Source organism: Takifugu flavidus, chromosome 14 (genome assembly GCF_003711565.1).
Source record: "Takifugu flavidus isolate HTHZ2018 chromosome 14, ASM371156v2, whole genome shotgun sequence".
Lineage (NCBI taxonomy): Eukaryota > Metazoa > Chordata > Actinopteri > Tetraodontiformes > Tetraodontidae > Takifugu > Takifugu flavidus.
The window spans coordinates 7,501,027-7,513,045 of record NC_079533.1 but is presented as its reverse complement, the minus strand read 5'-3'; the positions used below and the strand labels follow the sequence as shown (position 1 = coordinate 7,513,045).

At 47.9% G+C, this 12,019-nt stretch overlaps 1 protein-coding gene and 1 long non-coding RNA gene across 2 annotated transcripts in view; one reads left to right on the top strand and one right to left on the bottom strand.

Moving 5' to 3' along the window:
- Window positions 1-9,924, top strand: part of nrxn2a (neurexin 2a) — a 76,241-nt gene extending 66,317 nt beyond the window's left edge. The window contains 5 exon segments of the mRNA XM_057054105.1: window positions 1,429-1,600; window positions 3,844-3,933; window positions 5,121-5,449; window positions 6,452-6,536; window positions 7,659-9,924. Of these exon segments, the coding sequence (XP_056910085.1) occupies window positions 1,429-1,600; window positions 3,844-3,933; window positions 5,121-5,449; window positions 6,452-6,536; window positions 7,659-8,461 (1,479 nt within the window). The 3' untranslated portion in view covers window positions 8,462-9,924.
- LOC130537366 (uncharacterized) lies at window positions 9,765-12,008 on the bottom strand. The gene is made up of 2 exons (XR_008953608.1): window positions 11,452-12,008; window positions 9,765-10,821 (listed from the first exon to the last, which is right to left on the bottom strand). It is a non-coding gene; the product is annotated as an uncharacterized LOC130537366 (long non-coding RNA).
- Window positions 12,009-12,019: the final 11 nt, after the last annotated feature.

The following is a 12,019-nucleotide window of genomic DNA, read 5'->3' as shown; positions in this document are numbered from 1 at the left end:
AGAGCCAGACAGCCAGATGCATGACGGCCCGCCCTTGCAGCGCTGCGCAAAATCCTACCTTCAGTTTCTCACCCTCTCTTTTTCTTCCTTCGCCTCTTCAAAGATGGATACTCACAATAATGCAGCTCTAAAATAATAATGAGCTGCTTTCCTCCGATATGACCGGAGCTGGATAATAGATAGGAGAGGCGAGACCTCACACGGCGAGCTCTGCTGGAATACACGCAGGAAAAACACTCCATCTTCTCATTGCGTCACACCTGGGAAATTAGGATGTTCTCCTCATTTCTGGAGTAAATACAGAAGCAAGCGGGAGCGGCGTGCTTGAAATAAAGAACCGGAGCAAAAAGGCCGTTTTTGCTGCCTCTGTCGTGACGCATGAGCGTCGCTCTTCCCGCGACAGGAGCCGGTTTGGAACAGTGATAAAAGAATATCTTCAAATGAGCCTCAGCTGGAATGTCCCATAATTGTTGTATGTTCGGAAGCGTGTCGGAGAGGACAGAGCAAACCTGTGAGAACAGATGACGGCTCCACGGTACCGACAGACAGCCGCCATATTTGAATCGCCCTGACGTGAGACGCCACCACGGTGGATCTTCTGCCCTGAGTGGCTCCAACAAAGCCAAACCACCGCTCCCAATGTGGCAGCGATGAAGTCGCGGCAACGACGCGGCGCCTCCCCCTCCGTGGTTATTTGCATTTTGTTTTAGTGGCTGTTGCGCACACGCCGTGCAACAGCAGCGGTCCGCTGCTCCTCGTTTGAATCAAACCAAAGTGGGCTCCACGGTTGAGCTCCCTCTCCTGGCGCTGCTGCAGTGTTTGAGATCATCTACAGGAAGCTGTCGGGCTCTAATTGTGCTGGGCTCAGACCTCACCTCACATGGGGGGGGGGGGGGACCACTTCCTACATGACCAGCAGAGGCTTTTTATACATCAGTGGGCTTCATCCAGCATGTTTTCATGAAGCCTGCACACAGTTTAATTTTCAATCTCCGCCACCCAGGACCACCTCCAGAGGCAGGTTTGATCTTTAAATAAGGTTGGCAGCAGCCAACAGATGGGTTTAAAGAGGGAGAAGTTGCTGAACCAGGAAGAAAAGTAGCAAGAGTCCTGTCAAACGCAATCCATATCAGGGAAACCAGAGCTGCTCACTGGGGGAGAAGGCCGTTTGAACATGAAGAAAGAACTGTGTGTTTCTACACTCCAGATTACAGGAGACGGCAAAATGACTGGAATAAAAAAAACACACGACAGGCAGCTCCTTAAGCAGCTTCCAAGCGGAACCGCGCGGTTGTGTGAGGTGGTTATTAAAAGCCCCGCAGCGTGTGATGACACCGTTATTTACAAGACTCGCGTGAGGTTTGGCAACTCCCCGTGGGCCGAACCTTCAACCCGCCTGACTGCGTTTGCGCTGTGCTCCGCCCGCAGGATCAGGGGAAGATAGGGGTCATCTTCAACGTGGGGACGGATGACATCACCATCGACGAGCCCGCCGTCGTCGTGAACGATGGCAAGTACCACGTAGTGCGCTTCACGCGCAGCGGTGGCAATGCCACTCTCCAGGTGGACAACCATCCCGTGATCGAGCGCTACCCGCCAGGTAAGTCTGCTGGGGTGACTGGTACCGTGACAGACGGCTCAGGGGCACGGAGCAGCGAGCCAGTGCATGCCTGCATATCAAACGCAAGACTTTGATTGGGAAATATACTGTTGCGAGGGAGCGATCGGCCCATTTGGACGCCGGCGTAGCTTTCAATTTCCATCTGGTCATTTGAATCTTGTTTGGAGGCCATCGAGCACATTGCACGTTGCTGGTACATCACAATTGGCGTGTTCGCCTCGAGCGGCAAAGAATGTCTAGCACTGGAAGAGCTTTAATCAGCAAAGGTGGTTTTATTCAGTGTGATTGGTGGGAAATGGGGGAAAAACTGTTTCTTTTACATCACAAGCAGGATTTTTTTTGCCTGTTTTTTTCACGTTAAAACGCCCAACTTACTCGAAACAAATGGAAACGATACGTATGATGTAGAATTAGCTTTAGCCTGTTCTGAATAAATGAACCAGGAGCTCCTCTTCTGAGCAGGTGCACCAGCTGGTGTAATGTTGGGGGTCAAAGGTGACTCTCTCACTCCAGCTGGTGCTCACGTGCACAGTCTGCAGCTGCGTGTAGCAAAAATATCGGTGCCTCCTCAGACACCTAAAAAGGCTTCACATCAAAAATAGCCAAGGAAAGACACAATGTGGATGTTTTATATTGACATAAAGCAGCAAAGGTTGTGAAGTCTCTAAATTATGAAGCATTGAATCAATTTCCATGTCCGTGGTTGTATCTGTTTGCATGTATTTCATTTTTTATGACGAAGTGAGGCAAGATTTCAGAAACCCAACTAATTAGTATTATTAGCCTGAGTTCAACCCTTCAAATTTGGCTGTTGGATGAAAACAAGGCTCTTCAGTGCTAGATAAGTCCTCCAAGCAGTTAAGTCAACACTTGCTGGGCTCTCCTGTTGTCCAGTGAGTGGTAATTGAAGTCACTGCAGTATACTTCCTGTCATCGTTTTCATTAGATTAATTACTCCTCAGTGCATGTGTTAACTGGAGAGCTGAAGTCTTGCTCCGATTGACTGCCGCCTTTGCCCCGGATTCCATAATGGGGCAACGCAAATGAGTTTTTGATATAGACACGCTGTCAAGCAGCCTGTTAAGACGGAAGCGGCTGGTATTGATTATAAAGCACAGGCAGCGCTCTCTCCAGGACGCTGTCATGTGTTTACCTACCGACAATCTGCATTGATGCATCACCGAGCAGTCGACCCCGAAACCATCTTCTCCTCCACCATTGATTGGACCCTTACGTCCCCCCCCCCCCACCACCACCACCACCACCACCACGACGCTGCTTCCATTCGATAGCGTAAGTTCAGGTGGTAAAAACCAGCCAGGCAGCCCTCAGAAGCACTCATGTGTACGTGCCAGGGGGTGTAAGTGCAGCCTAACTGACCTTGACACCCACTCGGCTGAACAATGCGGTCGATGCCACGGAACATGTCGGCGTAGGCAAACGCGGGAGCGAGGACGTCTCCTCGCCCGTCTTAGCGAGTCACTCACGCCCGACTGATGAGCGACCGAGCGTAGCGCGATAGCAGGTGAGCAGAGGAGGGCCCCGCTGGCTAACCCTGGCGCGCGCGCGTCCTCGGGACCGGCGCGAGCTGCGGTCGGCGGTGATGACAGCCGAGTGATTCCATCGCATCTGGAGGGTGGGGTGGTTGATGGCGTCGTCATGGCGATGGGGGTTCGATAAAGTCGCTTCTTCGTGCTGACTCAGCCGGATGCAGATTTTAGCTGGGTAAATATTGTGCGAGCGCTCCTGGGGAAGCTGCTGCGACAGCCTGGCGGAGTTAAACCTCAATAAAATCAGACTGCGCGGCAGTAAGACTTCAGCCCTCTGTTATCATCTTCTCTGTTTTCTGGAATGATCTAGAATATGATTAAATGTCTCCCGTGTGGCTGGTGATGCAAATTAACATCTTTTTTCAGCAGTGCCTTTAAATCATTTTACATTTCTATGTAACTGATATTCACTCGAGATTATGGTTTGCTTAAAAAAAACTAAATAAAGAACTAACTAGTGTAGCACATAAATAGCCTAAACTTTACTCTAACTAGCATTAAGGCTGTTTCTTATAATAAGGAGACAATAGCACGCAAGTTTGTTTTAACTCGCAGCTGGGTTAAAATTGATAACTTGTTAACCCTGTTAGCCGTTATAACACTGTTTCTAACCATGTGATCTTTCAGTTTGCAGACTTTAACCTTTAATCTGTCTCTCCAAATTCTTTGAAGGACACTATGATAATGAACGACTGGCTATTGCTAGACAAAGAATCCCATACAGACTTGGTCGGGTAGTTGACGAGTGGCTACTCGATAAAGGTAAAAAAAATGAATTGATTAATCAATTAATCCTTGAAATAACGACTAAATAACCCTCCCCCGTGAGAGGTGCAGTGCCCGAGGGCAAGGGTGACAAGGAACCGGCCGCCTATCTTAACATTTAGATTTAAATTCTCATTGTCCGCCAAACCACAGTGGTGGTGTTCAAAGCATCAAAGATACCAGAGATGAAGTCTTTGTTCTGCCTCCCTTGTCATCCTTTTACCTTGTGGGAAAACTGCGCCTTAACTAATATTTTAAAGCTTTTAACTAAAAACACATAACCTCTGCTAACCCTCCATCTCCCCTTTAACCCCTGTGTGTAATTAGATCATGTGTGTAAATATAAAAAGCTAATAAAATGCTTTCTAATATACATATATATACATATATTTTATAGACATCAAAGGAAATCCAATTATTTAACCTTGTCTTGTTCCCCCACTAGCTGAACTTTTTTTGGATTCTGGATGAAAACTCCCCCATTAGCCTCCTCCCTCCATCCTTTTATCCCCCCGCAGCCTTATTTCCTGGTGCTACTACGAACACCAGGCTGGACCCCCCAGGCCTGGCGTTTGCTGTGGCTGCAGCAAACTAGCACTGACAGGCTTAGATCAGTTTGCAGCCATTACGGTTGTTAATTGGCATTCTCTGGAGACGGGCCGGCAACGCAGCCCTCTCCCTCTGATGTGGCGCCGCTTATCAGCCAAACTGCTGACAACGGCCCCGCTAGATATCACAGCGCCCCTTTCAGGAGGTGAAACGCCCCGAGCATAACGCGCCTCAGTGGCATAAAGACTGATAAAGTCAGTGAAGGGGTGCGTATCTTCTCCTGTTATCTTGTTTTGCGTGTGCCACTTTAATAAAGTGCCTCTTTGTAATCAGACCCATGATATGCATCCTTTCACCGTGTGCTTACCTCATACACATCATTTGTAAAATAGGGTAACTAAATAGGGATTCAAAATAAATCTCAAGGCTTAGCGCTTTGCAACTTGCATGTGAGTCTAAATGAAACTAACCTCTCCTTTAAAACTGAACCTCAGTGGTGTTTACCTTTATTCCTGAACAACACTAAACCTGCTGGTCCAGATGAAGCTCGCGCCCGATAACACAGTCGTGTCTGCTCCACCGTCCTCTCCCTTCTGTCTCCACTTCTGTCTCTCTGCGCGTCCCTCTGGCTCCAGGGAGACAGCTGACCATCTTTAATAGCCAGGCGGCCATTAAAATCGGCGGCAGCGACAAGGCTCGGCCCTTCCAGGGTCAGATTTCGGGCCTGTACTACAACGGCCTGCAGGTGCTGAAGCTGGCGGCAGAAAACGATCCCAGCGTGCAGGTGGAGGGGAACCTGCGCTTGGTCGGGGACTCCTTCTCGGTGCTGACCACCGACACCACATCCGCCACCCCGCTGGCGGTGTCCGACATGTCGACCACCATCATGGAGACCACCACCACCATGGCGACCACCACCACCCGCAGGCAGCGGTCGCCCAGCTTGAGGGAGAGCATCTCAAAGGTCTTTTACACCATCACTGAAATCCCCATTCGAGCTGGTTTTACTGTTTCCTTGATAATGTTGTTACTAAACCAAAAACAAGGAACATCTAAAGATTAGTAGCTGGTCAGAACCCAGATTAAGATCACAACGTGGTCTAGATGCGATTCTGCAGTGGGTTTAGCACCACAGACGGTGCTAAAACATTAAGTTAAGGACACTAATCGTGATTATGTGAATTAGATTCAGTGGATACTGTTTCACACTGATGATTTCATTTCATTTTCCAAATGACCTTGTGATGGAAAATGCACTTTTTTTGTGCCATTAAACACATTTGAGAAGATTTTTCGCACTTTTCTGGAGTCACAATACTGTGCTCAGACTGGTGAGCGGTACCAGACACCAATTTAATGAGTTGATTTTGGTCCAGAACACTGCAAACCTGCCAAATTGGAAACCTTTCAGCGGCTATACTTGGCTCAAAGAAAAGAAAAATCCCATAGCTCTTCTAATAGAAATACAGAGCGCATTTTGCTTTTAATTTCTTTGTCTGTTTTCCTCTGAAATTCTTTTAATCCAAGTAACCCATTAATAAAGCACCTTTTCCCACTCTGTTCGTTGTACAACCAGATATCCAATCAGACTGGTGCAGTAGTCGAACAAAACTGAAGTTAATGATCTCCTAATGAACGTGGGATCCTAATATGTTTTATACGGCAGTGCTTTATTGCTACCTGTTTTCTGTCATGTTCATCCAGCCACCTGCCCCCCCCCCCCCCCATCATTTAATATAGTGGATGTTTGTGTTTTTGTAGTAGACAAAATAAGCTGCAAATGAAGCCCCCCCCCCCCCCCCCCCTTCAAATCGATACCGTCTGTTGCTTTGAGCTGCATTTAGGCATTATTAGAATTTTCAATCATGAAGTCAAGAATCACCCCCCCCCCCCCCCCCCCATGCAGTTTTTCCACAATTTCCATGTTCTGTTAACATGGTAACACGTTTTCTTCCTCCTTCCTCAGCCTCAAAGCTCGGACGATATTTTAGTGGCATCGGCAGAGTGTCCAAGTGATGATGAAGACCTGGAGGAGTGTGATCCAGGAACAGGTGGGTCAGCCGGGAAAATAATGGACCAAAATGGATTAAAGGCCAGAAGAGGCCGTGCGGCTCTGTTCTAACTGCAAGCCTTGCTTTTATTTCTTTCTTTTTAACCCAAGACTGCAGACAAAATGTACTGAACTCAGACACCCGTCATTAGTCTCACATTTTTAACTCCATTTCCAGTTTCGTCCCTTCTGCCGATAAGCTTTTGTGCGCTCATTTATTCGGGGTCGCCTTTCAGATTGTTGTTAGGCACTCTCTAGCATCAGCTCTTCCTCCGTTTGGGCTTTTAGGCTGCGCCTGTAACTCATTAATTAGCTGGGGGGGGGTCGAGCACGCTGGCGTTATTAGCAGCAGATGACAAGTGGACGGAAGCAGACACAGGCTGGGATTTAAGACCAGTCCAGCCATATTGCATTTGCCTTAATTACTGAAATGACCTTATCAGAAACATTGTTTCATGCTGCATCATGTGACTCTAAGGAGGAAACACAAGAAACAGCTAGAAATACCTGCACCCCTCCACAGAGCCGGATCTGTAAATGTCAGGTTTTATCAACGAATGCGAACGATAAAGCCGTATTGAGCCGCATGTACGATGCCTATCTATGCTAACCTGTCTGATTTTCTCCTGTCGACCTTTACCCCCTGCTTCCAGACGTGAAAACATTAAATTTGCTGTTCTTCTGTTTGTCCTTTGCTCTGTTGTCTGTGATATTCTCTTCACTCCGCCGCCGCCTTTCAGGGGCCATCTTGTATGTTTGTGTCTACATGTGAGCTCTTCGATGTTCTTGCTGCACACACACACACCAGCGTAGTGTTCATATTCTGCACCCCCCCACACACACACACGCACGCGTACACATACACGTTCGAAACGCTTACACTGCTCAAGGATGTCACAATGTCGCCATTTTTGTTGCTATGATAACCTTGTATTGTAGATCAGGGCAGGATGAGTAACGCTGACGCCTGCTAACATTTGCATAAATCCTTAGTTTCGCCCGACATCCAGTACTGACAGGCTGTGCTTCTGTTTTAATCAGCACAGCTTTACAGACAAAATTTACATTTTAATGTGTCTCTAATTTAAGACCCCCCCCCCCACCTTTTCTGTTTCCTTTCTAGGAGGTGAATTAGTGTTGCCTATTATAACAGTGGATTCCCTTGAGCCCCCCTCCATCGCCACCCGTTACCCCTTCATCCCTCCTCCCCCCACCCTCCTGTCCCCCCTCGAAACCACCAAAGAATCCCTGATACTCCCCCCCCACCATTCCTGCCCCCCGGACCAGGAGGACTGCGGTGACCCTGTGGAGGTGTCGGCCTTTGGCTCGGGGGAAATGACGGAATCTGATGACGAGGACTTTTACAATAATAACTCCCCCATGGTCACTGACAGGACAGTCCTTCCTCCACCCCCCACCACCGGGGAGGGCGGAGTCCAGAAACCCCGCCCCTTACCTCCTTATGTTCCCACCACCAACCCTGACCAGCTCCACATCCCCGCAGGCAAAATGAACACCCGCGACCAGGTGCTTCTGCCCCCCGCCCCTCCATCCTCCCGAAACACACCGGGACTAACTTACCCCCCCAATTTTCCCCATGTGCCCACAGCCAACCCCACAGCCTCCGATGAAAAGAGCCTACCTGGTGCGGTGGAGGTGATCAGGGAGTCCAGCAGCACTACGGGGATGGTGGTTGGTATCGTGGCTGCTGCCGCTCTCTGCATCCTTATCCTCCTCTATGCCATGTACAAGTACCGCAACCGGGACGAGGGCTCCTACCAGACAGAACAGAGCCACACTTTTGCCAACAGTTCCACTCTGGAGGGCAACGGCGCCGTGATTAAAGACAAAAGCACAGCGTCCGCCTCCGTGGCCAAGGCGGTCACAAAGGGGAAAAAGAACAAAGACAAGGAGTATTACGTCTAAGGCCCGGAGCGTGGGAGACCCTGCTTTCATGTGGCTTCTCTTGTGTCGTGCCCGCCATCTCGTAAAATTTTCACGAAACTACAAAACAAGCAAACAAACAAAAAAGAAAGAAACTGCAAGAACTATCTACAGTCGACCATTACGGTTCTCTAAGGCGTCACGTTTGCTGAGCTGGTGTCAGTGGTGAAAGCCTCGTTTTATGGCGCAAGAACTGACTCATCCTCTGTGTCACAGTGTGCACCGAGTCTGTGTCACCGAGTCTTTCTTCAGTTCTCTTTTCTTCTTAATTTTCTTTTTTTTAAGGAGCTGAGGCGAAAGCACATCCACTTTGGCTTGTATATAGCATGGTACGGCGGAGAACGTGCTGAGAACATCCGGACGGATTTGCCTAAATGTGTTCTTTGTACTTCTTTGTATGGCTCTATCTCCAGACCCATTGCACCATACCGGGCAGAACCAGAACCAGGCCAGTTACTGAATTTTTACCCTGACTCTGACTGCGTCTCCAGCGGACAATCGGCGGTTTGAGCCTCGTTGCCGCGGGAGACGATGTTGCGTTGCTGGTGCAGGAGCCTAAATGAAGCCTGATGTTATGCTAAGATACAACATGTAAAAGGTGATGGTCCACCAGAGCATCATGGAACACAAGCACTGTTTATGTGCACAGCCCCCCCCCCCCCCACATCCTGTTGAGAGCAGGGCTGATGGTGAAGCAGTGGGTTTGCACCTGCGAAGGTGTTCCTCTGTCAGCATCGCTCATGTGTGCAGCCCCCAGCCTGGACACGGCTACCTGCATCCCAAACAGGAAGTCCCTGCTCTCGCCAGAGGCTGGAGAGGCGTCCTCCCGATCCGTTCTCTCCTGGGATGACTCAAAAGCACACACGCTGTAAACATATCTTTCAAACGTAGATATTCCTTGTAAAGCAGCCAAACGTATTGTTTTCTTTTTTTTTATTAGTTACTAAAAGACTATTCTATATGAGATGACTAATTGCCGATTTGTGAATTGTATTGATATTTCTCTGATCTGTGTCTTGTTAGCATCCCTCTCAACACACGTCATTTCCGACCTGCCTTTACTCCCACCGGAAGCGCGCGTTCCTCCGATAGCCGCGGGTACGTCTGTTCGCATTGTTAACAGCTCCGATTATGCAGAGAAAAACACCAGGACGGAACCAACAAATGTGTCTGTTTTGCTGCATTGTGTATTTTCTATGTACTGAATCTGTTATCCGACAATATGAAGCCACCCTCCGTGTTGGGTTACGTCTCCATTTACCTCCTCATGCTCTGTGATTCCACCTTCTTTTTTATGAAAGTGCCATTTGACATGAGCGGCCCGACGCTCAGAACTTACTCCGTTCCTCACTCATTGCTATTGTATAGTGTTCATGTGAAATGGATCTTAATATGTGTACAGGACGTGGATAAAGATGAAAATACACTTGATTATATACTTTGTACATACCTGTGTGGCGTGGTGATTCCCAGGCAGAATTAGTCTTTTATCCTTTCAGACGGCCTTTGCAGCAATATTGTGAAAATAAATAGCATTGAGAGGAATTTAGAGCAGAGTAATTGTGCTGAAGGTGTTGTTTTCCTCTCCGGATTTGTCGTAAAAGACCAAACTAAACATAATCACAGCAATTACAGTAAAGATACGCTAAATATTTGAACACCAGAGCGAATTAATGGCTTATTAAGGGGTTATTGTTAGCGTGACAGCACAGATCTACAAAAATAAAACTTATAAATGAGGAACATGAAACTGTCCGGAGAATAAAATGGTTTGGTAAAACCAGACGCTCAACAAAGATCGTGCTGTCAGAAGTTCCCAGTAACTGTTGTGTGTGTAACATAGTAATTACATCAGTTTACACAGAGTTATTTAGGAGTAATTAACCGTCTACAGGGCAGATTAACATCGATGTCCTGCTGCACCGCAGAGACCAGTTAGCATGTCTAACAAGAAGGAGCCTGATTTCACACAAATTGCAGGTCGTGTTGTGTTTAAAAATGTGTGTTTCGCTGCAGTTTCATCATCAACTACCCACCCCCCACCCCCCACCCCCCACCCCCATGTGGGCGCTCTGTTTTTGGTCATGCCGGGATGTTCATTATGGAAGAAATGAAATGTGTGAGCGGACTTTTCCCACTTCACGGGGCTCAGATCTCCACTGAACGTTGACATTTTTGTGACAGTAATGATCCAGCCAGCTTCAGTCTGGGACCAGAAGCCAATACTGGCGGGGGGGGGGGGGGTGAAGAAGAAGTCCTGTCGTCTGACACCAACCCGCCGCGCACATCTGCAGCTCCCCACTTAATGGACGCTGACTCCAACAACGCCACTCTTCTGCTTCCTTTAAGGAGAGAGATGAGTGTATTTAGCATTAGAAGGCTGAGCCAGCAGCCTGACTGACAGATAAATAACAAAAATGAGTATTTTCAGAACAAGATTGTCATCATCATCATCTGGGAAAGCCAGATATTTGGGTCTTGGCCACATTTTTGCTGTGATATTTCATTAGTTCAGCCTTTATTTCGATGCGACCTGGAATCAGCGTGTTCCGCGTCGTTTGACCACCCCCTGTTGAATAAAAGGGGAACTTCCAGATGGAGCCGGAGCTCCGGGGAGCACATCACCGGCCACTGAGCAGCAGATTGACGGGACGCATTGGCTGCAGTTGCCCCCCAACCCCAGAGCCCCAGAGCCACCATCCATTGTTCTACAAGAGCTGAGGAGCCCCGACACAAAGGACAAGAATTTAGGAGGATTGTATTTCATGCCAGAGGGAGCCACCTGGCCCGTGTGTGTGTGTGTGTGTGTGTGTGGAGACTGATGGAGGGGGTGAATCCCAGGGGGCTGAGCCAGGTCCGGTGTGGGTGAGCTGTGAGGCTCAAACTGGGCGGCTAAAGGACCCGATGAGCTGCTGCTGCTGGCTGATGAGCTGCAAGTCTCATTTATTTAAAAATTAAAGTGTGTGACGAACCTCAGATGACAACTGCGGTGTCTCACGCGCTCTCATCCAGCGACGCACTCTTCTTACCCCCAACTGTGTGGTGATTACATCTATAAATACACGTCAAGGTTACTCAAGGTTTAAGGTTCAAAGTAAAGCCTCGGTCGTTTAAATGATACATTTTGTAAACATTGGAAATGCTTTTGAGGTTTCAGTGTTGGCCACTAACCACATAGAGAGCTCACGCAAGAATAACAAGCGGTGAAATAATCGCGTAATTGCGCGTAACATAGAATGTGGCACATGCGTAATCTTCAGTGTCAGGCGGAATATTGGAACTGGAAGCGATGAGTAACTGTTTAAAATTCTGTTTCTTTCCATGTTCTAAAGGAAGGCGCCGTATTTTCGGAAGAGTTCGGCTTTATTTCTTATTATTCTCCGATATAACTGCGTAACTGTAAAGTTCACTATATAATAAAGTTAGATAATATATTATTCAAACAAACCATTAGAGCAACACATGAGAAGAACTGAACGATAAAAGATGAGAATGTTTTATCCTTTTTATTCTGTTTCTTGATTTTTTTTCCATCCAAAT